This window comes from Miscanthus floridulus, unplaced genomic scaffold, assembly GCF_019320115.1.
Source record: "Miscanthus floridulus cultivar M001 unplaced genomic scaffold, ASM1932011v1 fs_191_1_2, whole genome shotgun sequence".
Taxonomy (NCBI): Eukaryota; Viridiplantae; Streptophyta; class Magnoliopsida; order Poales; family Poaceae; genus Miscanthus; species Miscanthus floridulus.
Window position 1 is genome coordinate 1 of NW_027096359.1, and position 25879 is coordinate 25879.

General features: G+C 47.9%; 4 protein-coding genes across 11 annotated transcripts; 2 read left to right on the plus strand and 2 right to left on the minus strand.

Moving 5' to 3' along the window:
* The first annotated feature begins 205 nt into the window (after window positions 1–205).
* On the plus strand, window positions 206–5804 carry LOC136530750 (uncharacterized). Of its 5 annotated transcripts, none has more exons than XM_066523474.1 (5): window positions 206–278; window positions 361–407; window positions 778–814; window positions 4564–4682; window positions 5296–5804. In XM_066523474.1, the coding sequence occupies exons 2-5, from the start codon at window positions 401–403 to the stop codon at window positions 5436–5438; spliced, it is 306 nt and encodes a 101-aa protein (XP_066379571.1). In that variant the 5' UTR covers window positions 206–278; window positions 361–400; the 3' UTR covers window positions 5439–5804. The 5 variants fall into 5 exon arrangements, with proteins under 5 accessions (XP_066379571.1, XP_066379570.1, XP_066379573.1 ...); XM_066523473.1 differs by having other exon boundaries at window positions 208–278; window positions 778–839; window positions 4568–4682; XM_066523476.1 differs by lacking the exon at window positions 361–407 and adding an exon at window positions 481–589 and having other exon boundaries at window positions 254–277; window positions 778–839; window positions 4568–4682.
* Window positions 5805–10863: 5059 nt separating this feature from the next.
* LOC136530751 (ACT domain-containing protein ACR3-like) lies at window positions 10864–11666 on the plus strand. The gene has a single exon (XM_066523478.1). It carries the CDS (start codon window positions 11106–11108, stop codon window positions 11664–11666), a length of 561 nt encoding a protein of 186 aa, XP_066379575.1. The 5' UTR covers window positions 10864–11105.
* Window positions 11667–11994: 328 nt separating this feature from the next.
* Window positions 11995–18668, minus strand: LOC136530749 (uncharacterized). Of its 4 annotated transcripts, none has more exons than XR_010777862.1 (4): window positions 17234–18668; window positions 16798–16985; window positions 12390–13063; window positions 11995–12130 (listed from the first exon to the last, which is right to left on the minus strand). XR_010777862.1 is itself a non-coding variant. In XM_066523472.1 (3 exons), exons 1-3 carry the CDS (start codon window positions 18120–18122, stop codon window positions 12641–12643), a joined length of 1500 nt encoding a protein of 499 aa, XP_066379569.1. In that variant the 5' UTR covers window positions 18123–18668; the 3' UTR covers window positions 12223–12640. The 4 variants fall into 4 exon arrangements, 1 of the variants encoding a protein (XP_066379569.1); XR_010777861.1 differs by having other exon boundaries at window positions 12005–12136; XR_010777863.1 differs by lacking the exon at window positions 11995–12130 and having other exon boundaries at window positions 12223–12423; window positions 12461–13063.
* A 1317-nt stretch (window positions 18669–19985) lies between these two features.
* Window positions 19986–25444, minus strand: LOC136530752 (signal peptide peptidase 1-like). Its single transcript, XM_066523479.1, has 12 exons — window positions 25169–25444; window positions 24453–24551; window positions 24217–24332; window positions 23972–24123; window positions 23786–23889; window positions 23043–23170; window positions 22867–22917; window positions 22035–22121; window positions 21856–21925; window positions 21116–21252; window positions 20941–21018; window positions 19986–20219 (listed from the first exon to the last, which is right to left on the minus strand). The coding sequence occupies exons 2-12, from the start codon at window positions 24490–24492 to the stop codon at window positions 20121–20123; spliced, it is 1062 nt and encodes a 353-aa protein (XP_066379576.1). The 5' UTR covers window positions 24493–24551; window positions 25169–25444; the 3' UTR covers window positions 19986–20120.
* Between the last annotated feature and the right edge of the window lie 435 nt (window positions 25445–25879).

A 25879-nucleotide genomic window follows, 5' to 3' on the forward strand; every position in this document is an offset into this window, starting at 1 on the left:
TTTCCTGGGAGACCTTACTGTTCATATAGAGAAAACTGTTCTTGTAGTTTTGTTGAGATGTCATTTTCAACCTATGTTTTATGTTTCTTGAGCTTATCAGTTACATCATGTAATTTCTGTCACCAACTTTCATAGGGTTGAACTATTTGATGGGGCGGGTGGTTTAGTTGAAGGATTCATACATAAAGTTGACAAAAGTGGCTCAGATGTTGAGTTATTAGAGGATGCTAGGATCATAGCTCCTCAAGGCATCCAATGGCATGTCTTTGCTGCATTTGGTGAGTCTTGTGAAATGTACTATGTAAACCATGATAGTTTTTTTATTCCATCCTGTAATCACTTTATTATTCTAATCCTCAGGGACACTGAAAGGCGGACGTGCTGATTGGCTTATAGAGAAATGTACTGTATGTTACTTACAATTTGGGTGTTCTTCTTCTTCATTGTCTACTTCTAAGTCTGTTTTCTTTTCTTATTTAGGAACTAGGAGCTTCTAGTGTTACTCCTCTCCTGACAGAAAGATGTCACACAATTGCGGAAAATCGGGTGGACAGGCTGCAACGTCTTGTGCTGGCTGCAGTTAAACAATGTATAGAGTTTGGGTTTAACCTCCGTTCTTGGCATGTTGATTAATTAGTTTATGCTCAATTTGAATATGTTATTAGCATGTTCTCCGTATGCAATCGTGAGTGACTAAGATTTTGTAAAGACTAAATTGCTCCTGCCTTCTTAGTGACTGAAAACATACTAATCTCATTACTCTTATATCTTTTGTAGGCCAGAGGATACATGAAATGTCGCTGAAGCCCCCAATTCAGATAAGTCACCTTCTACCTGTTGTAAGTACCTCCTATGCTTTTGTTATCCATGCACCATGCATGACATATTGTGAGCAATCTCTAATTAATGCACTCACTACTGAGAGTTCCTTGGCTACTGTGGTCAAGTAACATTCATTTTTTAGAGCAACCATGATGTTCTGCAAACTATGGTTCGTTGTTAAGAAAACAGTTAAGATAATAATATTTCTGTTTAAATTAACATTTATTATTAGTTGGATGTGAAAGTAACATAATATCATGGCTTGTGTGATTTTTTTGGGTAACCATAGATGGAAATTGGTTATGTCTACACCTTCTTTCAGAATAATTATAACTACAGTTACATCGATGGCTTGTGCGTGGCGGAGGCGGCTGATGAAGTCGAACCGGGGGCCCGAGACTGCCAGGAGCGCACCCACAGCGGCTTCATCGGTGTCCCGTCGGGAGAGAGCGTCAGCCACCGTGTTCGTCGCGCCGGCCTTGTACTCCACGGTGAAGTCGAAGCCCAGCAGCTTGCCGACCCAGTGATGTTGTGGGATCGTGGCGAGGCGCTGGTCGAGGAGGTACTTGAGGCTGTAGTGGTCCGTCTTGACGAAGAAGCGGCGCCCCCAGAGGTACGGACGCTAGTGGCGGACGGCTAGGACGAGGCCGATCAGCTCCCGCTCGTAAGCTGCCAGCGAGCGATGGCGAGGAGCCACCGGCCGACTGAAGAAAGCAATCGGGTGGCCCTCCTGGATGAGCACCGCCCCGAAACCGTACGTGGATGCATCACACTCCACGATGAAGGGCTTGGTGAAGTCCGGGAGCGCCAGCACCGGTGCCGAGGTCACGGCCCCTTTGAGGGCGAGGAAAGCCGCGGCGGCGTCATCGTTCCATGAGAATCCTTCCTTCTTCAGAAGTGCGGTGAGGGGGGCAGCGATGGAGCCGAAGTTGTGGACGAACTTCCTGTAGTAGCCTGCGAGGCCCAGGAAACCGCGCACCGCGCGCGTCGAGCGGGGCTGCGGCCACTCATGGATGGCTTGGACCTTGGCGGGGTCCATGGCCACTCCGGACGCCGAGATGATGTGGCCGAGGTAGCCGACGGAGTCGACGCCGAACGAACACTTGGACCTCTTGACAAAGAGGCGGTGTTGGCGTAGGAGGGTCAGGACGACGCGGAGATGATGCAGGTGGTCGGCCCAGCTCCTGCTGTAAATCAGGATGTCGTCGAAGAAAACAAGGACGAACCGGCGGAGGTGGGCGCGCAGCACGTCGTTCATGAGTGCCTGGAAAGTTGCCGGGGCGTTGCACAGCCCGAACGGCATCACCAGGAACTCGTACAGGCCGTCATGGGTATGGAACGCCATTTTGTGAATGTCCTCCGGCCGCATCCGTACCTGATGGTACCCCGACCGCAGGTCGAGTTTGGTGAAGAAGCGCGCCCCGTGGAGCTCATCCAGAAGCTCGTCGACGACGGGTATGGGAAACGCATCTTTTACGGTGAGGGCGTTCAAGGCGCGGTAGTCGACGCAGAAGCGCCATGAGCCATCCGCCTTCTTGACGAGGAGGACCGGTGATGAGAACGCCGAGTTGCTGCGGCGGACGATGCCCTGTTGGATCATAGCGGAGCATTGGCGCTCCAGCTCGTCCTTGTGCGTCGCCGGGTATCGGTATGGGCGGACTGCCACCGGCGCTGCGTCCGGCTTGAGGGTGATGTTGTGGTCGCGGGCGCGGGGCGGTGGCAGTCCCGTGGGCTCGGCGAAGATGTTCCCGAACGTGGCCAACAGCTCATCGAGGAGCGGCGCGCTGGCCATGGTGGAGTGGAGCTGCAGCGCGGTGGCGATCGGCACGCCGGTCCAGTGTACGGGGCGCCCATGGAGCTGAAACGCCATGGAGGGCGCTGCGAAGTCCCAGACCACCGGCCCGAGGGTGGCCAACCACTGAGTACCGAGCACCACATCGAAACCTGCAAGTGGCATGACAAACAGATCGATGTTGAAGATGGTGCCGGCGATGGTGACTGGGGCCGCGCGGATAACCCCGGGGCACGAGACCTGCTCGCCGTTGGCCACGACGGCGGTGAGCCGAGGTCGGGGCTCCACCCTAAGCCCTGTGCGTGCCGCTGCCCCGGCGGAGATGAAGTTGTGGGTCGAGCCGCTGTCGAGGAGGGCGACGAGTGAGGCGGCACCCACGACGACGGCGAGCTGCATCGTGCCGCCGTAGGGCACGCCGGCGACCGCGTGCAAGGAGAAGACGGGGGCTTCCGAGTCCCCGATCTCGGCCGCAGCGTCCGCCCCCTCGTCGTCGATCGCCACGCCCTCGAGGAAGAAGATGCGCTTGCAGAACCTGTTATGGCCATGCGAATACTTTTCATTACAGTTAAAGCAGAGCCCTTGGCGACGCCGTTCCGCCATCTCCTCCTGGGTGAGGCGCCGCTGATTACCCTCGCCACGGCCCTGCTGGGCAGCCGCTGGGGGGGGAGGGAGCGCGAGCAGGGGCGGCGGCGCTGGAAGCGCGGGCCTCGCCGCGGGCGCGGGAATGATACCGCGCTGGGGAGCCCGAGGCGGGGGAGGCGGCGGCCGGTCGGCCTCCATCAGCTCCACCTGCCTTGCCAAACTCATGGCCGCCGCGAGGGACTCCGGGTTGTGGATGCGGACGGCATGGCTGAGTGGCGGCAGGAGTCCGCCGGTGAAGAGCTGGACGCGCTGCGCCTCGTCCAGACGGCCCGCTCGAGGCAGGAGGGCCTGGAAGCGGTTGGCGTACTCCTCCACGGTCCCGGTGCGTCGGCACTCCGCGAGCTCGAACAACGGTGCTGAACGAAGAGGAGGCCCGAACCGAAGGTTCAGGAGTTCCTTGAATCGCCCCTAGGTCGGCGTACCCTCGTCCTCCTGGAGCTGCGTGTACCATAGCTGCGCGACGTCGTCCAGGTGGTAGGACGCCATCCACACGCGCTCTTCTGCCATGGTACGATGCTGGCGGAAATACGAGTCGCACTTGTTGAGGAAAAGCATGGGATCAGTCGTGCCGTCGAAGCGGGGAAAATCCCACTTCTTGTGCTTGGGCGGATGATCCGGGAGCGGTCCCTCCGGGCGGTGCTCACCGCCACCGCCGGACGACGACGCGGACTTCTCCATCTTCATCACCGCCATGTCGGCCTTCATGGTGGCCATATCGGCGGAGAGGGTCTTCAGGGATTCCAGGATGTCGGCAAGGGTCGGTTCGGCCATGGTGGGTGCTGGTGGGGAGTTGGGGCGGTGGTGGGCGGCTGCGGCTGTAGAGGATTGCGTGGAACGGGTGGGAGAGGATCGTCGAGACCTTGATACCAGGTTGTCAAGAGCACGGTGATCCAAGGCAGCAGGCCCTCGACTACGGAGCTCGTAGTCTCCGGCTGAGTCTTCCAGGGCGGAGGTTATACCCCTCACGGCCGCCTGGGCTTAAACACGAGAGGGAGGGAAGGAGATTGGTAATTGATCTTGCTTAATCCTCCATAATCCGAGTACAAGGTATATAAGGGCCAACCGGCCAACTAATTTTGGAAACAAACTCCTAATTTTGGGGCCTAATCTCCTCCTAGCCACTAAGATCGGCCCTGCCATCTGCGTTCGCGGCAGCCGCGGCCGCTGCGTGGCGCGCGCGCTCCTCGCGCTCCGCGGCTCGCTCCGCTGCTCTGCGGACGTCGCGCGCCCTGCGGCGTCTCGCGTACGCCGTGCCCCACATGACAGTCCGTGTATTGACCTTTATCTGCTGCTGGCCTTTTCTGCCATCAGGTATCACAGTCAAAGCTTGCTTTCCTAGCATCAGCAGAAGCGCCTCCTCTTTTAAGTGTTCTGCCAAAATCCAGCACTGAACAAAGTGGGCTTCTGATTATTGGACCTGAAGGAGGTATGCAAATCCGTTCATATTTAACTATTCGAATGTCTTAGAAATCTAATTATTTAAATGATAAGATTATAATAGCGATACTGGTCAATATAAACTCGATTTTTCCCAAGCGCTTCTTATTACTCCCTCCATTTCAAATTATAAGACGTTTTAGCTTTTCTAGATACATTGCTTGTACTATGTATCTAGACAGTGCATATCTAAGTGTATAGAAAATGTTATGTATCTAGAAAAGCCAAAATGTCTTATAATTTGGAATGGAGGGAGTACTTGCTTATTTATCATATGAATTTCGTTTTTGTTCGTTACCTGCATGGTTGCACTGAGAGGTTAACAAATGCTATAAATAATGCAAAGCAAATGTCAAAATTTTAAAACAAAACAGTAATCAAGTAGTGATTTACAATGTAGGTTCAGACAATCAGACATGAGAAGCTAGCAGAGTGTTAAACACATATGGGGTTACATTAAATTTCACCCATGATAAACTTTATAGTACCACTGACCAAGAGTACTTTTAACTTCAAAACAAAGAATCTTATCTCCAAAAAAATTTCAGATATGATGCCATATTGTTATGTTAGTGGATCTAATATGACCGTCCATATTTCAGACTTCACAGAAGAGGAGGTACATTCACTGAAATCAGCAGGTGCAGTCCCTGTCGGTCTTGGTCCATGCAGGCTACGAGTTGAGACAGCCACAATATCCCTCCTATCTGCTCTCATGCTATGGTCAGATGCTAAACACCAGTAAAGACAGCAATGCAGGTAATCAAAGGACAGTCGTTGTAGTATTACTAGTGTCCTCTTTCAGGTGACTATTACTGCAAAATACCATTCAGGATCTAGTTGGACTCAGTAATCGCGATCATGGGTAATTATTCCATTGGATCTCAGTACGCATTTCGCAAACAGCTTGGTCTTGGGCTTGATCAGCATGGAGGATGAACATCTCAGCACGTAATGTTTTGATTGGGTGACGTTGTCCTAGTGTGTTGGTTGAATTGTAATTTTTTGTATCAACAGCCTACAACTTCTCTCACCTTCAGTTTTGATGTAAAACAGTAAAAGCACACCATACAGCAGCCATACCCTGCGCTGTCGGTAATAGTAACACTTGTGGAGATTCAGATGTTCTGAAAACTCAAGATTCATTGCTAGTTGTATACAACAATCACACAATGCTGAATTTAGGTCCCATTTTCAGCCACCTTCATGTAGCATCAAGAACCAAGAACCAAGAACCGGTGCTGGTTTTCTTGTTAAACAAACCTCTCAAATCTCAATACACGAGGAAAATGAACGAATTACCCCCGAGACAACTCCAAAATCCACTCCAATCCTCACCTGGAAGCGTTTGGTGGATCAAAATTCCAGTCATGCTGTCGTTTTTAGTGGTCTTAATATACATTTTATTGTCTGCACTGCAATCCAACGCGTCGCACCATCGCTTCTTGGGGCGGAAGCAGCCCCAATCCAACGCGCCGCACCATGGCTTCTTGTCGCGACGACCGCACGCCGCCTCCTGATCACCCGTTGCGCGCCGAGCCGAACGTAGGCTTCACGGGACCGTGCCGTTGTCAATCTTTTTATCTGGTGGCGATGGCGCCGCCTCCCATGGCCTCTTTGCAAGTTGATGTCTCGCAGCTTCGCGCCATGCCGCGATAGCTCTTGCCGATCGACTGCCGCGGCGTGCATGCGCCACCAGTCACTTAAGGATGCCAGCCGGCGGCATATATCGCGTCGTCTCTGTCCACGTCGTCCCGTCCATGCAATGTTGCAGCGCCGTAGCTTAACCTGTCACCTCGGTTCAGCAATCAGCAAAGAGCATGCCACGGCGGCAGGGGTAAGGAACTCACGGTCACGGCGGCAATGATCATATATCTATCGCATGATTGATCGCCAACCACCTGGATGGATGGAGAAAGAGAAACGTATACGGTATACCTGAGGCAGGGATAAGGAAGGAACTCACGGTCACGGCGGCTTCATGACGCGGATGGCAGCCAGCAGCAGCTGGTACCTTCCAGAGTTCCATCCCTTGGCAACCACTGCCGCCGTCGCGATACAGACGAGGATTAGTTATCGGTACTGCCTGCGGCGCCGTGATCTGCAAACTAAGTTTACGATCGAGCAGGAGCAGACCAGGGTACGTAGTTGGCAAAAGGACCGCGTGGAGTTTCCATCTGGCAAGGAGATGGCACTGTTGCATGCGACCGGCCCCGGAAAGGCTCCAGCGACGGTGGCGCGCTTGGGCGACGTCGTGCGGTGCGGAGCCGTGACCGTGACCTGTGTGAGCACTCGAGAAGTAACGTACTCTGTAGGAGTCACGCTGTGGACCGGAATTACAGGAAACACTAGCCCACGCATTGGCCGGCCCATCGTACGGACCCCGTACGTATGGGTCGACCCAGTCCACGCCCACACAACGGAAGCCATCATCGGAGCCAACCAATCGGCAACCAGCGAGCGAGCACAATCGCAGCTACTACTTGCCGTGCCCGTGCGCCGCCGCCTTGCGTTGCGACCGCGCATGTCGATGGGCGCCTCCTCGTCAGCCACCCGGCGGCCGGGCCGTTTCGATCCTCGTGATGACGCCACGGTTGCAGCAGGGACAGTGACGTACGTGGCCGCAGCTCATACGTTATCGCGTGAACTGATCGTCGATCCATCCTCCCACACGGGGGCAAGGAAACTCAACCAAAGCCACCGATCGAGTGGATGCCGAGTTTGCCGATGCACGCGGCCGTACGTACGCACGCGCGTCGCGCCGTCGCCTTTTGTTGCGGCCGCACGTCACCGGCCGGTTGCGGGCCGCGCTTGCGCACCGCGGGCCGTTGCCCGCCCTGACTCGCCGCCGCGTACGTGGCGTTCTTCAGGCACTGGGTCGCGGTCGGCTATATGTCGGGCTCGTACGGGCGCATCTTACTGGAGTCGCACCGTACCCGGCCGAGGCCGACTGAAGCGGGCCATGCACCCGCTCAGATCCGCCCTTGGTTGCTGCCGTCGCACGACACGGCGGGCACCCATGTTCCATGGACCACGGATGACGGGCCCGGCGCTTGGCTCGCGTCGTTGCTTGCGCGCGGACAACCTGGCTAACATCCATCCAACAACTGACCAAAGCAAGCTAGCCAAGCCAGGGCAAACACAAACGTCTCCTTGAATCAAACTGAAACGAAACAGCCGCAGGCTACCGGCCGCTCAACAGGCGGCCTACGGCATTTCTGTTGTCCCGTGCTCAAGACAAAACCCCATGGATTCGCCATGGTTTCGTCTTCACGCATCGCGTGGACAAGTTGTCCGGTTTACTTGGCTGATAAGCTATGGTTAAAAGTACCGTTCGCTGATTTGTTATGAGAGAAAAATACTGTTCGTTGGCTGAAAAAATACGACTTATAAGCTAAGCGAACAGAGTGAAGATCACGAGATTTTCTAAACTGGCATAAGCTCTGTCGGCGGCGCCCTTGGTTCGTGCAAGTGGCTCGCCGGCGACAAAATATCATGCATGGCTTCCAACACAGAGTACATATTACCCACGCGGAATCGGAGCACTTGAGATTTTTCTATATAGCTGATCCTTCTGTCAGGACTGATTAAAGTACGTACGTGTATTGTGGTAATACGAGAATTGTATATTATTACCTTACCTTAAGGGGTAGGAAATTACCGAGAAAATATTTATCCATTCTTTTCCGTTTTAGCACAAGATTCAGACTACTTAATCCTTGATCGCTAACTATTGACACACACACACACTCTCTCTCTCGTCACACAATACAAATGCGGACGGGGTTCTTTTTCCATTCACTTTGAGCTAGGTTTCTTATGTCCAAACAAAATATTTACTTATTAATAATAAAAAAGAAAAAGGTTTAGCCTACTTTCTTCTTTACTCTGGTGCCATAATAAGTCATGAAAGTAAGTATAATCGATATAGAATTGGATCATATCGCATGACTTATTGCATTTATACTCTATGGGATCTTATAGAGCGTGTTTGTGGATGACATGGTTGTGGTATGATCATAGAAAATATTCTCTTCGAGTGAACCAACCTATTCATCTTAGATAAGGGACTTACATGTTAATTGGATGCAGAGATACCTTTGGTCATGAATTCTAATGTGGCAGATTTGATTGGGATTGCAAACTCACATAATCCTCCTTTATTTTCTTTTATAAAATTCACTTCAACTATTTATAAGAATTGAAGTATTTGAAACACACCCACCACAACCATAGCGAACCTCACCCTGTGATTGGGATGAGGTAGATGCCGATCTACGACTCTTCTAAAAACTTGTGTGCTTGATGAAAAAGAAGTAAGCAAAGGTAGTCTCGCATGCTATCTTGTTCTCTATCCCCAACACGGTTAGGCCCTCTAGAATAAAGTTGGAGAAAAAATGTATATTAGATAATACACCGATTCATCTGTTGAAACCAAGACGTTTTGCTTTTTTAGATACATTTCTTTTATTATGTATCTAGATATAGTATATATCTATATACATAGCAAAAGTTATGTATCTAAAAAAGCCAAAATAACTTACAGTTTGGAATGAAAGGGAGTACAAACCATCTTCAAGGACAAGAGGTAGAACGACTCCTCGATCTTTTCCTATCTTTTCCTAAAAAAACGACTCCTCGATCTACAGACACTTACGTTTACTTACAAACAAATGCTACCACTATGAGCATCTTCATAAGACCGAGCTGATGGTGTTCAAGTTGACAAAGTTACCACATACACTCGTTATCGAGGAGCCCATGTCTACTGAAAGAATAGCACGGAAATGATTTAGGAAAATACGAGTACCCGCGCAAAGTCGAGAACATGAATCCAGATGGATAACTTCCACCACAAGGAAACTAACGTGCTGAGCTATGCTCAGTTCGAAGAAAATAATCGATTCTAATTGCCTTGCGTGGAATAGGATTTCATAATTTCTAGTTTCTTGGTGAGTATGAGAAACATTTTCTGTTATGACTGAATCCCAGAACCATTGGTGTTTGTAGACAAAAATGGTTTGGATAATAATTTCATATTATATATGTCACGTCCGGCCCAGTTTAGAATTTGGCCCATAGTGGCCCATGTGCGGTGTTTAGTCCCACCTTGGTTATTGAAAGTGGGATAGACAACATATCAGGCTTCTAGAGTCCATCCCACCATCCCCGGGTTAACCCTTTTACGCGAAGCGAGGACGAAAGCGTAAGTGGGATGGTGGTAGGTGTGGTTCACCCAACGTGCAGGACGGATCTGAGTCGTTTGGACTCTGAGGCGTTACAATATATAAAACAATAATGTTTTAAATTCAAAAATACCCAATGGCAAATAGGAACAGTAAACCTATGCAATCTCGTGTATGATCCAGCATGGAGGATGAACGCATATCGTGAATGGCACATCCTCTAATCTCTAGAAAATCATGATTTTGCATGCTTGTGCACATGATATCTTTTGCGTGAGAGCAATGTGTTCAATAGACTGTGGAATTCGATTAGAGCTCCTATTGCCAAAAGACATCACGTCATGTGGTGAATGGTGAGAACTCCTTATTGCCAAAAGAGCATGGAGGATGAAGACCCGTATCGTGAATGGCACATCCTCTGATCTTGCGGCGAAAAGGGCAGCATGAGAGCATTTTTCTCCAAATCACAGTTTTGCAATAGGCTGTGCACATGAGAAAAAGACGAAAAGAAAAAAAAAATCCGTGCATTTCCGCGCTGTATGTCTGTAGAAGTGGAACCTCATGAAATTCCACCCTCCGGTAACCCAAAAAGGACACGATCGTACGAACAGATCTGATCTACAAGCAAAGCCTTGACCGATCAACCAAAGGCCAGAGGAGAGCAGCCGAGGAGGGAACGAAGAACACAAGAGAAACAGAGTCGGAATTCAAGCAACGAAACCGGACAAAGGCTACGCTAGCAACCAGGGTGCCTCCGCCACGTGGCCGCGCGGCCGTCCGACGTGGCGCGGCGGCCGTTCGCGCCCCCCGCTTACGCCGCCGTTTCGCAGAGTTCGTTCGCGCAGAGAGAGGAGGAGCAACGACGACAACGAACAGAGGCGCGCGGAGCAACAAATCGGAGCCCGGAACCGGGCGGGCGCGCAACCACCACACGTGACCTCGCCTCGGCTCCGCGCCTGTGGAGACGCAACGCAAGGTGATCGATCTCCCGCCTCCTCCATCCTCATCCGTCCACGGTCCACCTATATAACCTCCCGCTCCGTTGGTTTCGTCGCCTCCGTGCGTCCTCCCCAAACGAGAAGGGTTCGTTGGTGATCTCCCGCGTTGTCGTCCATCAGACCATCACGTCCGTGCTGGTGGACAACGTGACCGGGGAGCGCCACTGGGTGTGCGTGTCGGAGCCCGTGCAGGGCCGCGTCCACACGGAGCGCCGCCTGCACCAGCTCATGCACGACGACCGGGACTACGAGTCCGGCCCGGCCCCGACCCCCGTCGACGAGGAGCTCTTCAGCATGGGCGACAAGGCGGCGACCGCGCGGACGGCCCGCCGCGGCGCCGTGACGCGCGTGTCCATCGACAGCTGGGAGGAGCGGGGCTACGCCGTCGTCAAGATGACGAGCAGGGACCGGCCCAGGCTGCTCTTCGACACGGTGTGCTCGCTCACCGACATGCACTACGTCGTCTTCCACGCTACCGTCGGTTCCCAGGGGGCTCTTGCAGGTATCACCACGTGTGTTTCTCACCTCTTGTCAGTACGTGGGTGCCCATGTTGCATTGCATCATCACCCTTGGAGTCTGACATTGTGTCATCCTTGGCATCATGGACGCAGGAATATTACATCCGGCACAAGGACGGGCGCACGGTCGACAGCAGCGCCGAGCGGCAGAAGGTCTCCCGGTGCCTCGTGGCCGCGGTGGAGCGGAGGGCCACTCATGTCAGGCTCGCTCGACCATTCCTCGAGGCTGTATGTACTTGTCATCGGGCGCCCACCGCCTCGTTTCACTAACGCACGGCGTTGCACCGCCGACCGGTCGGGGTTGCTATCGGATTTCACCAGGGTGCTGCGGGAGCACGGCCTGTCGCTGCTGAGAGTTGAGCTCAAGAGGCACAAGGACGAGGCCTTTGGCATATTTTACCTCGTCACGGACACCGGCGGCGAGGTGCGCACTGAGGCATTGCGCGCTGTGCAGGCGAGGGTCGCCGAGATGGAGATCTCGCTAAACGTTGTGAAGGAGGCCCCTGGCTGGCCGCCCGTGAGGAAGACCAGCGTGCCAGCCCCACCCGTCGCCGGGCCTCAGCCTCAGGAGAGGCCCAGACCTTCCCTGGGGAGCCTTCTATGGTCACACCTTGGGAAGCTCTCGAATAACTTCAACTACATCAGGTCTTGAAACCTGTTCGGAGAACAATCCACCTGTTGTTCTTCTGCAATCTGCATAGACGCTTCCATTGGTGCTCAGTTCCAGTAATTTCCTGTATCTCGGGTACCAAGAATTACAATGTCAGGAAGCAGTACAAATTTGTATATAAAGTATAGCAAGTTGTATTGCACATAAAATTCTCGATAAATTGAAGATCACTCTGCTTTCTTTTATCTGATATATGTGCAATTCTTTGACCAAACAACGAAAGTAACTTTATTGTTCTGACCTTATAACATCACGAATGCTTATGTACAAAAGAGTATGAATCAAATTACAAACTGTAATGCTCGTCAAACGTAGCACCCTACCATATCTCGAGCGATAAGATCACAGTGCCTTCACCTCCGCCGCTTGAGCAATAAGATCACAGTGCCTTCACCCCGTCCGCTTGAACAGTGCCTTCACCCCGGCAGCTTGAGTGCAAAACAAAGCTACTCAGTTTTCACTGTACACCCTATTCTTTTCACGAACAGCCTTCACCTCTACATTTTCTTGTACAGCATAGATATCCAGTTTCCAATACACAGGTCGATAGCTCGCTTTGCAAGTTGCAACTAAATCATTTCACGTCATCATCTTCCAAGTCACTAAAAGACACGTCTTCCTCGTCACCTATGTGGATAGTTGGGTGGCCAGCAAGATCGGCCTCCTCGTCGAACCAATCGTCTATGTCATCATCAAAGGCCTCTTGCAAAACATTTGAGGTCTCAGTATGATCCTTGGGCAGCTCCTCTTTGATGACCGATTTGTCCACAACTGCAACTTCAGTTACTTGGATAGGATGCTTCTCAATCTCAATTTCTGTTATGGGCATAACAGAAGCTGCTTCACGTCGCATGAATGGGAATGCTTCTGTAGCATCTTTCAAGGTGTCCCCTCGTAACTGAACTCCAAGATCATCCTTATGATGACCTAGCTGCTCAGTTTCAAGCTTTGACTGGTATTGCAAACGTTGCATAAGCATTGCTCTAGCTTCCACAATCTGCAAGAATAAGAACTGGACTTAGATTACAGGCTCAGGCAGGTATCATTATTCGTGGAATAAACTGTTTGATACCAGCAGAAATGGCAAATAATCATGTCTTTAGTTATGATGATTGCATCAACCATGGCAACTGATATTCTATTGGGCATCCCTCCTTTTGGTGCATCCATGACATAAATGGACTCCAAAAGTTCAAGAAAGTCAACTTGGGAGAAAGTGTTCCGCCACAGTGCGAATCTAATTTATAGAAAGAACAAAAAATGTGCAGAATATTAGTCACTAAAGCAAGCAGTTTTGATCCTGGATGGGTTCCACTTTTAATTACTTTTTAACTTTTCCTCACTGGTTCCTCTATTGATTGAGTCGGAGTTTGAAATTTTAGCAAGACAACTCATGCCAAACTAACTTTATTTGATTTCAGGTCGTCGACACTAGGGTGCAGGGGAGCATTGGGAACATGCAATCAGTTTACTTCAAATTAAACCATCACAAGCAGACACATTATAATATTAGCTTTGTTCTCAACCAGAGAAGGTTGGAGAACAGGCAAGGGCAACAGTCAATTGAAGATAAAGACTGTATACTTCTAGTCCTCTTTATGCAGGATCTTGCAAGTGCTTAATTAGAATTTTGTTTAACCATGTCTCATAAAAAAAAAAGGAAGTTCTTGGACCATTACTGCACAGCACACATGGATGGACATAGGCCATGGGCCTCTACTACTAAATTCCCTTTAATATAATAATCAGATAGGCAGAATTTTCTACACTTAGTTTGCCTAATTTGTGATGTCACTGAAAAAGCCTAATAATTGCACAAAATACTCTGTTTGGCATCTTCTGAGAGTTCATATTGAGTAACTGGCCCTAACTGCTAGCTATTACAATATGCCTCCTGCTTGAATCGTCAAATTTAGAGATTCAACTTTTCACCAATGAGTTAACCCCCTCTTCGGCAGTTTCCATTGCAAATCATGTCCGATGCAGCTTACAGCGAGCCATGTCCTGGGTCCTAAGTTGCACGGATTGGGCTGCCGGTCTTAGGGGGGGGGGGGGGGGGGGCGGGCGGGTTCTCAGTCCCGCAGACAATAAACTTCATCTTAGCGCAGCACCGTGGTGAGGTCTCCCACAGGGGCCGAGTTTTTACTACATCAATAAGGAATCTACGGTGCATGCAAACTAGAGGTTAGAGAAATCTAGCCACATAAATCTAAAGTGTGCCTACAAATTACCTAGAGCTTCCAAATCTAGTTAGGGAGGTCTGAAACATGCTGGTATGATCATATTTCTAGACAAATAAAAGACAACCAATTTGACATGACTCCTCAAAAGTATGCACAAAAATGCATATTACATATAATCTAGTTAGGGAGGCAGGCATCGCTTGTCATCAAATCTAGTTAGGGAGCTTCCAAATCTAGTTTGAAGGAAGCTTATCTACTACTCACTGCAAAAGATAAGGAAGCAATCACATATATTGCTGCAACATGTAGGCACACACATGCAGGGGCAAAGGATCCAATATGGCTAGGTATGGCGGACACCATACCTCGACTTCCTAGCTGATCTCCCCCTGAACTGCAAGACACGCACCCCATCCGCTGATCGGCCATGGACATCAAAGAAAGCTTTGAACACAGTCTGCCCAATAGACAGGAGGAGGAAGGAACAAATGGTTTTTATAGGTCGTGGCTTTGGGCCTTGCTTATGGTATGGGCCATCGCTGTGTGCTCTGCCTCTTTATCGTCCGGACAACCACCCGTACGTATTCCGTTCCCATCCGGCTGTCCGTCTATAGTATCCCAGTCCCAAACAATTCGTCGATTCGAGTTCTGCTGTGCTGCCGATTTTGCAGAGTGCAGATGCCTAGGGCTTAGGCGCCGATGCGGAGGCGGAGACTCAGTGAGCCGGCGAGGCAGTCACACAAAGACAGCGACACCAAGGCACACACTGATGCAGAGGAACAGGCGCACAAACACCGGACGCACGCTGATCAGAATCAGGGGGAGAATAACTTCAACTATGTTTACTGTAAGGCCCAATTTGCAGTAGCATAAGCTTTTTTTCAATTATTGTTTACTTGTTTATTTAATTTTTTGTTTAAATTTGGTATTAATTATGAAGAACAGGGCAAAGAATTAAGTAAAGATGGACTCAAGAGTGCAAATAATTTTGTACTTGGCGAATACAAAATCATTAAATCTTGCATGTGTACAAAACATTTCAAATCTTCAATCGTACTCAACCTATGTTACCTACTTCGGCACTTCACCACACCTTAGTTTAATTCCTTCCTCCGCCATTACACACATGCAGAAGTAAAGATGGCAACGGGGACCCGATCCCCGATTCCCCGCGGGGAATTCTTCCATTAGGGGATGGGGATGGAGGAAAATTTATCCCCACGGGGATGGATTTGGTAGAAAAGTGGTCCCCGTAGGGGATGGCGGGGACGGGGATGGTTCGCTGATCCCCGACCCCGATCCCCGTCGACCCGCCCCGCGAAGAAGGCTGTGAGTTGTAAAACGAAACGATCTCATTTCATATTGATTCAAGATGCGTCTGTGTGTTGCTAGAACTATGTTGCTAGATTGATTAGACTAATGAGTATCCCAGAATTTATAAATATGTGATCTTTTATGAATCTATGAACCTTTGCTGCTAGATTTATGCAAGTGTGAATCTGTGAACGTTGCAAGATTTATGCATGTGTGTGTTGCTGTATGCGGGGACGGGGATCCCCGCGGGGACATAATCCCCGCCGGGGATCGGGGATGGTGGAAGAAGGCTCCCCGTGGTTGTTCGCGGGGACGGGGATGGGGAAAATTCCCCCCCGCGGGGACGGGGATGGTGGCTTATTCCCCGACGGGGAATTCCCCGTTGCCATTGCATAAGTAACGATGTTCATACTTTACCGTGTTGTTTTCTGTCTCCCATTACCATTTATGTCCAAGTACATAAACTATGTTTTTTCTCCTTTATGGAGTATGGACACTTAATGTGGGACAAGTTGGCCATCTGCCATGTAATTTCTAGATTTGACGACAATCTGTGTTTATGATCAAAATATGCCTGGCGTTATGGAAGAGACGACATAATTTGCAGTTGCTAGCTTCAAGAGAAGCCAGAAAAAGGTTATTTCAGCTTCTTTCATCAGACCACTAAATATCATGTTTAATTGTATGGTGCGCTGGTGTGAACCAACAACGCTTATGTCTAGTAGTTGAGTATGAAACTAGAAATGTGCTACCACATACGTAGAACTAAATCAAGAATCAAGATCTCTTGAAAGTAAACACAAATTATATGGCTAAGCTATGATGTCTAAGAGCTCAGGCAATCATAAGAATATGCTACCTATTGTAAGTTTGACTCTGCTCGTTCAGCCATAATTACTTCGAATGGTAAGCACCTATATCAACACTGTTCATATTGACAGATGGGATTCTTTTCTTTTTCGCATACAGCAACCCCTAGAAGTTCTCGTGCGTCATGTATCACATTAATGACATAAATAAATCCATAAAGAATGATGTAAACCACAAAAGAGATGTCTTGAGAAATATTCTAACATAACAAATGTCAAGTCAGAACTACCTAGATATTTGGTACAAGAATAGCATCAAAAGCCTTAACATAACCGCATATAGCTTTACTACTTATCTATGCTAATTTTCTGGAACGATGTTAACCATGGAGATAATTTAGTATCAAGAGTAAGGAGAATTTTACCTGTGGTGTAGATAGAAGCTCAGCATCATGCTTGTTCAGTCTAGGATGTAGAAGAACAAAGTAAATTTTCCAAAAACATTCTTCACTCATATGAATCGGGCATAGTTCAATCCGCAGAGCTGCTAATCTGGGAGCAAGATGCTCAATAGCCAAGGAGTGCACTTGTTGAGCATCAGACATGTCAAAATCTGAAGGAACAAAAAGTTCAGGTAAGCACTTCTATATGTACAAAATTGGTAGAAAAAAACAATGAAAATGCAGAGCAACCAAGACATTAAGCCGACTGTAGTTAACATATGAAGAGTTTTTTCAGTTACAGTAGAGCCAACATGCCTTGAACCTAGCAACACATCTTCCAATGGTAAACTTGAAACTTTACATATCATTTCACTGAGAATAAATATGAATAACTTGAAGAAAGAGGTGAAGAAATTACATGAGAATGGTCCATCAGCCTCGTCATCGTCAGGTAGCAGCGGGAAGTCGAGCCAGGTCTCCGGGTGCCTGGCAATGTTTGTGGCAAATGCAAGCACCTCCTCAGTGATTCCAATCACATCCCAGTCCTCCTCCACTTCCTCCTCCTCCTCATGCCTTACTCTCAGCTCCTCCGGTTCGCCATCCTCCTCATGCCTTGCTCTCTGCTCCCCCAATTCGCCATCATCCTCATGCCTTGCTCTCAGCTCCTCCAATTCGTCATCTTCTTCGTCGCTTACTCTTTCCATCTCCAACTCATGCCTTGCGTCGCCATCCTCCACCCTAAGGCCTACCCTCTCTTCCCACTGATGCCACTCCTCGTCGCCTTCCTCCACCTCCTCTTCCATCTCATACCTAACATGTCGTCTCCGCTCTTCCTCCCACTCGTTCTCCGCGTCGTCATCAGGAGCGAAGAAACTAGAGGCCATCCTAGAGAACCCAGACACGGCCTTGTGACCTGAGATCCGGGAGATCCCGCTTCTGAACCGCCCGCCGATCTCAGCGAAGTCGTTCCGGATCCCGGCGATCTCGGGCGGTGTCCTCGCATCGGCGGATTGACCCTCCGCCGATTGAGGGGAGGGTGAGGGCGACGGCGAGGTCTCCCCGGGCGGTGGCGCGAGGAAGTTGGCGACGCCCCAGAACTGGCGCGTTAGGGTTTTGGAGAGCTCGGTGAGGTCCTCCTTGACGCCCTCCGCCGCGCCCGAATGCAGCGGGTGAGTGGGGAGCGGCGGCGGCGGCGGCGGGATGCGCGCGGAGGGGGAAGGGGTGGTGGTGGCGTCCGGGTCATCGTCGGCGCCTGAATCGTCGGGGATGTTGAGAGACGTGGCGAGAGAGCGGGCGAGCCATGACATCTCCGGCGATCGCCGGCGGCGGGGCAGTTGGGTTTGGGATTCGGGTTGGCTAGGCTTGGGTTGGTTGGTTGGTTGGTTCGGTCCAATCGGCCGCTCGCTTTTCTTCGGGTGCCTGCTTGCTTGAATTGAAATGGACGGGGTTGGGAGAAGAGACAGGAGGGACGGCTCGTTTGCTGAGTTGCCACTGGTCCCGGCCCTCGTGGCGCTCCTGGTTTCCTCTGTTCGTGTTCCTCCAGGCTCCAGTGGTCCACCATCACCCTACTACCCTACCTCGTGGCGACAGTTCGTTTGAAACTTGTAAATTTTGAAAAGTTATTAAATTGCCCTCCATTTCTTTTCTGCGTGAAAGATAAAAGTTAGCTGGATTTGAATTAGTTTGACCTGCACGCTCGAATCGCAGGCTTGCAAGCTACCGCTAAGCCCAATTAATTGCCACGTATGGACCACTGAATCAACCGGTAAAGTGATCCTACTTTGTACGTAATCAATGCGATCTGATCTGCGATGATGTAACGGACTAACGGATCATGTCATTCTTACGTTGTGTTGTGCCGTAGAGAACTAGAGATCGACGTTATGACATGTGCCGTACCGTTGTTTGTATTCGCACAAGCAAAGCACTTATTGCAAACCATGCTTTCTTCTATCGCCCTGGCCGGTGGACAAATGACAAATAAGTCAGAGTTCTGGTGAATCTTGGCACAACCAAAGATGATAGGTCAGAACACCACTTTGCAGACAAAAAATAAAAAGAAAATCAGCAAAGCAAAATAGTGATACTAAATCATCAGCTTATTCTTGCTCTTGTTTTGTTTTTGTTTTTTTAGGGAGAGAAATATTCTTGCTCTTTTTCTGCGCTACCTCATCTTGCTCTTTGTTGTCTTTGGAACAAAAGTCCCAACTAGCATCATCTTGCTCTTCTTCTGCACTACCATTTTAACTCCTCAGCTTATTCAGCCCTTGGCTCGTCAGACTCCAGCAGCTGGAAACGGTGAAAAAAAATGACCTTTTTTTTAGGAAACCTACAGCGACCTAGTGGTTGCCTGAACTACATCTAATTTGTTTGCCTATAAGAGAACTTGGATCAATTTGAGATACCAGAGTGATTGGACTTCATGAGTCAGGACAATATGATTTAAGTTCGTCCCGCTATCTCAAATTCTTTCTGGGTAAGCCCATTCTGCCTCATGAGTTCGACGCCCCAAAGTCTAAAGTACCGTGGGCCATCAGCCCATTCTGGGTTTCCCAGCGTCCTTCATATAATCAGCCTGTTCGCGTGTTGGTTTCAGCCGGCCAAAACCAGCCAGCCAATAATATTTTTCTCTCACAACAAACCATCACCAGCCAGCCCAAACCAGCCCAGAAACCAACCAGCGAACAGGCCGAATAATAATAATAACTAAGAAACAATCATTATTAAAAAAAACTTAGAAACAATTTGCCCCAAGTAAAACTAATGAGTCATGACTATATGATTAAGCACGGTGTGCTAAAATCACTCGCTCTTTATGCCCATGCTGGATCTGAGGTGTTTCTCCCAGCTGATTGGGGCCGTTCGGTTAGCCCGTTCCGGGCGTGGAACGCCAGGAATCATTCTGACGGTATGTAAATCAATGATGGAACAGTGCGGCTGGGAATTATTCCCACGTAACCAAATGAAGCCTCATGAAATTCTTGACTGCAAAAAAGCAAAGCAACATGATGCATGGCATGAATGCGTCGGCCCAATCAGAGTTCTGGTGAATTCCTTAACGAATCAGGAGCACATCAGGACATCGCAAGTAAGATCTTTTTTTCCCCTCATCTTCCACTCTCCAGTCCAGGCCAAATAATCCGCAAAGCGAAAAAAAAAAACTTGTATCATGTTGAACCATTTCTAAGTTCTTAAGTAAGCCGGCCCGGTATTAGAGGTCATCAAGCCCGTTTAGTTGTCAGACGACCTTACACGAAAACTGCTGTCCTGTCCTTTTACCTCCGGAACTAAATCCTGCTAGAATGCTACTCCACCTTTTTGTTGCCTTTGGAACTATCATCATCTTGCTCTTCTTCCGCACCGCCTTCCTCTGCCTCAACTTTTGACTCGTCAAACTCCAGCAGCTGCATTTGTAAGAAATGTGGTCAGAACTCAGAAGGTCCTGCATTCTGATACATATTTTATAACAGGCCTACTTTTGTGGGAAACAAAAAGGATAAAACTCGCCCCCCCCCCCCCCCCCCCCCCCCCAGAAAAAAGATGGCACAAAAATGGAACAAACGACCAGGAGATGGAACTACAGATCGCCATCAACATTCTTGAGTTCAATCATCAACAAATGTAATAGTAATAGTTAATACCAACTCAGCATAAGGACAAGTTCTTCATGACTAACAGTAGTACTGATAAGTATAGGTACCCAAATGTACAAATGAAAGGGCCATACGGTGCCTGAGTAAGTCAGATACTCCAAGTGAAGCAATCAGATTGCAAAACAAGAGTTATTTGTATTCTTTAAAAGACACTAGTTTTACACCCAATACTAAACTGTAGTAACTGTTCTAAGAAGTTTATTTTTGCCATGAGATCCTTTTCTTGCATGCGCAACGCTAGTTTTTAAGACGCGACATTGTTTTGTAGTAACAGCTAAGAGACAAGCATCAACCAAGCAGAAAATTCAGGAACACAATTAGGCCCATCCAAAGAAGCATATTTACTGTGTCTAACAGTTCATCTTTTATTTAACTTTTATGCTACTCAAAGTTCAAGGCAAAGGATGAGTTAAGAGGCTAAACAAAACTTTTTCTTTGGAATGGTAGCCGCAGTAAGTATTCAGAATCTGACCTGTTTCACTTCTCCATACCACAGACTGGGAACAGCGACGAAACCGATCACACCAGGAACGAGGTATAGTAGAGCAGGCTGCAATAAACCCCAAAAATAATCATAGTACTAATATTAGCGGGATGACAGAAACAAGGGGAAACAAGACAATATAAACCTGAGTAACAGAACTCACCTGTGCAGCTTGAAACCAGTTCATTATAATGATGGTCACCATCATACCCACAGCATATCCCAAAAATGCACTGTTGAAGTAACGGTTCTTGATACCTCTTGAGACATCAAAGCGCAAGGCAAGTGCAACAAATATACCTGGAAGCAAAAGTACAAATACATATTATGTGCTTAATGACTTGGAAACTGCCTAAATTCATATTCAAATATCACCTTTTTTGTATGCAACTTGAATCAATTGAAATTATAGTTTCTGTTGATACATATTGTGTGGTTCTCCAGGGGCCAGGAATGGACACAAATATTGGTTGTATTGGCTAGCCTAAGGCTGCATGCAACAAGATGGTCTAAAAGTATATCTGAGCATGGACCTAGCAATATGGTGCAGAGCATGATCTCAATCCAGCAGGACCAATTCGTCGCAACATTGATTCTCTATCAAGTGCTACAAAGAATACATAGATACCAAAAGTAACCCATATCACAAATCTAAAATTCTGATCAATGACCATGAATCAACAAAAGCAAGAGCTCCATTGATACAGCATATCAGTAAATGCCACTTATAGACATTCTAACAATGTTCCAATATATAACAGTTTAGTACAGATAATCTAATCATGTAGAACAAAGTTGGCACTTGACACTATGGGGGGGGGGGGGGGGGGGGGGGGGGGGGAATCTGCATCACTGCAAAGCAGAATATAGCATAGCACAAGGAAAGAAATTTTTATTACTAACCAGGTATTACAATGTCACCAAGGCCAAGCATGGAGAATGGCCGTGCAGCGTCTGCAGTTGGAAACAGAAGCTGTACATAACCAAGCAAAGCTAGATCAGCTGAAGCATCAAGATGAGAAAATGGAACAAACTGACAATGGTATTAACAAAGACCAAGTTCAGTAGGAAAGGGCACCGACCTTTATCGGGGCATCAAAAGATTTAGCCACACTGACCATAACTGGAGTGAAGAACACCCAGAAAATGTCATACACAAAAAGTCCACCCTGGAAATGGAAAAGGAAAAATGCATTTACATATGAATAAATGAAAGAGAATGTTTCAGTGGCACTCAAAATGCAAGGGCCCAGCCCCAATTACTTCAGAACTATTAATCTATTATACACCAGACAAAGGTTCCATATTTTAATATTCATTACATAATATGATCACCAATTTAAAGCTTGCTAAGAAAAACTATTTTTTCCCAAAGTTTAATAAATATACGACAAAGTGCATGCTAAAAAAAACAAAGCATCGAATTAAATTAAATTTACCAACATGGTGACACTGCTAGGACAGATATTGCAGTCAAACAAATGTTTTGGTCAATACAGGGGAAGAAACAACAGATAGCATGATCTGAATTTTGATTATAAAGTACAATTATTGAAGTGTTAGAAAATATATTGAACTGTCATGAAGATAGGGGCACAATACAATTTGAAAAGAATAAGAAATTGTACACATTTAAATCCACATACAGACAACAAGCGATACTTTTAGCTTCCTATAGTGCATAGGAGATAGCTCCTTTCATAGACAAATAAAGTAAAGATATGTTAAGACCAGATGATCCGTAATAAATCATAGATATATAAAATGTTACAGTAGTGATTATGATAGTGCAGAGATAACAAAATAAGGACAGGTTTGTGACTGAAATAATGAGGATGTGTTCTTAGAAGTTATAACAGAAAATAGAAATATAGTGTTCAGGCCAAATCAAGCAAAAATTGGGAAAACCCTTACCAAGAGAATGGCTCCAGTTTTAAATGATCCCAATGACAGCATCTCAATCCCCTGCGAAATTGAAGTGTTAAGGTTCTGGTAAACTAAAAACTGGTGCGTAAAACAAATCAAATGATTTTAGCTTTTATTCCATAATCTTTAGTAATGTATATTAATGTTAAACCATGCAAACAAACCTGAATACAGAAAGCCAATCCCAGAACATTGTTTGCAAGCCAATGCTTCTTTGACGCATACCACAAGCAAAAGAAAAATCCAGGTATTGAAGCAACAATCTGGGACTTTGTGAACTCCACCGAGAGTGCTGAATTAAGAAATTCATGGGCTTAAACCATCTTCAAGAATAAAGATTATAAAGGGAGGCTACTGGCATAGTTAAATCCAATACCCCTTGTCCTTGTTCTGAATTAAGAGTCTAAGACTCATAAGAAATCAAATATCAAATGCAAAGGTTGTATTAACAGTTAACACCATGACAGCCATTGTAATTGAAATTGAAATCTTGTAATAAGTCTATTTCTGAGGGAGAAATGGAAGCTTCTATATCCATAAAAATACTGTAAACAAAGAATATACATCCATGCTAGTATTTAGAGTTTCTAATGTCACAAAAATGGAAGATTACATATCCACATGGAGAAATATCATTTTATTCATAGCAAGGTTTTTTCTTTTATAACCATTCATAGCAAGGTTGAAAGAGTCAATGGTGAAAAAGCTCGAGTTCATTCAGTACACAAAATAATATATCAACTCTTAGTCACCAGTCACCAAATTCTTTTAAATGTGCAGCAGTACCTAAAATACAATCAAATAGTGCTCTAAAATAGCACTGAAAACATAGGTGTAGTAATATTTCAAGATCTGCATAACTAGATCAACAAGACTAAGCACCAAAGAAAGGGAGTCAGGATCATACAGTGGATAAATGGAGCCCAGCGGATAAGTGGAGCCCGCCAGACGATGAGATTATCATTCCACTCTTTTGGAAGAAAACGTTTTATTGAAGGAAGCAGTGTTGCACTGCATAAGAAGGGCCTCATAAGTACAGCACATAAAACCTTAACATGTCTGCAAAAGCTGTTCCAAGAAAAAATGGACTTACGAGAGAGCAACAATGCCTAGAATGAAAAAGTAGGCAGTGAGCACAGCGTTGACCAAGTCTTTTGAGAGAAACTTGAATAAAAGGAACAGTGATAAAAGCATAGCACTTCCAACTAAGGGGAACCGCATAGCATGCTCCTTGGACATGGTCTCCTGCATAATAACAATTGCAAAAACAAATCAGTTGGTCGGATGACTTACAAGTCACAGTAACAGCCAGCAGATACATAAACACATATTACTTACAGAGGGTGGAGTTGGCTTGACAGAACGGTAGCAACCCACATAGACAGTAAGGCATGCTGTCAATACCACATTCACATTTGGGTTTACGTTGACCACAAGTGGCGCCAAGCTCAGACCTGCATATTGTAAAATACATATGCTGCTGAGGTCAGCACACGCTCTTTATATCAAAGGGAAAGGAAGAAGGTAAGGAGCACTGTAAAGGCAGTGATGGCTCAACTGCACAATTAACGTACCGGCAAGAGCCAAATTGGCAGCTCGTTCATGCGTCCTCATTGTTAGGAAACAATCTGGGAGACTAGCAAGGTGCCCTTTGTTGGAATATCAAAGTGAACCTGCGAAGATGATGATGCACAAGAGGTGTCATCGTCGGCGACATACAAATAATGAGTTAGCAGAGCAAGTTCTGATCTGAAGCAGCTAGTGTTTAAGTTTTTGATCGAACAATCAGTAATGCTAACAGTGGAGGAAACATCTAACAGTAGAACAGATGTAATTTTATCCAATTTGTTTTACATTTAGAGTCCACAATCCAGAAGCTGAGTGTTTTGTTCAGAAGTACTGTAAGGTCACTACCGGATGAAACCGAGCAAGAATCGTCGTATTGCTGGGTACCTACTCTTTTGTAGGAGCACGAGTCAATCGATTGTGCTACCAGAGCTACAGACAGAGCAAGGTAAAACAAAAAGCAAACAAAAAATGATGGATGCATCATATATAAGAGCTAGCCGTGGCTTCAATGGCAGATCTCACTCTACCGGATGCAACTCTACAAAAGCAAAGAGGAATGCAACTCTACATAGCAGAGGGAACACCAAGATGCAACCCGACGAGATCAGACTCTACCGGATCTGTGGGAGAAGAAAGGTGAAATCGAAACCGTAGACCAAAAAGAAGTGAAGCATCAGAGCAGTGGAGATGAAAGGAAGAGGAGGGGGAGGGAGAGGCTCACCGGAGCGGATTCTACCAGGTCTGCCGGAGTGCAGTGGATGGCTGGGTGAGGACGACGATGTCGCGGATGCGGCGGGGGCGACGAGGAGGAGGCGGCCGGAGCGGCGACGAGGAAGAGGCGGCCGGAGAGGTGACGACGACGAGGCGGCCGGCGCGGCGGCGATCGAAGCGGCACCGGCGAGGCGGGGTGCGCAGCGCGCTTGCACGCGAGAGGGAGAGCTCGGTCTTTCCACAGCTCGGGTGGGGATTTCTTTTGCCTTTTTTTTAGCAAAGGGGATTTCTTTTGCCTGCGTATATTTACTTTTTTTTATGAGGGGAGCCTGCGTATATTCACGACCCACTGACCCACCTATGTTGGTCCGTATACTCGAGCAGCCAAACGCATATTCGGGCCGAACGGGGGAGCTCGCCCCCACGTGGGCTTTGTTCCACGCCACACGTGGTTTGAGGGCCGATCCACACCAATACCCGAGCAGCCAAACAAGGTTAACACTGTAACCTAGCCCATTTAGACATAGTGGGCTGAACAATCCAACCCGAATATTCACAGTGGCAACCCACGTCCGCGTCGGCCACATCGGGTGGGGATCGGCGCATCGCGGCTCGTCCTCTTGCTCCTTTGCAACCAGATCCCTGCCGCCGTTGTCCCCCCTGCTCCTTCGCAAGGGCGCGTTTGGTTGCCTTCCCAGTCTAGCCAGGTCCGTTCTCGGGA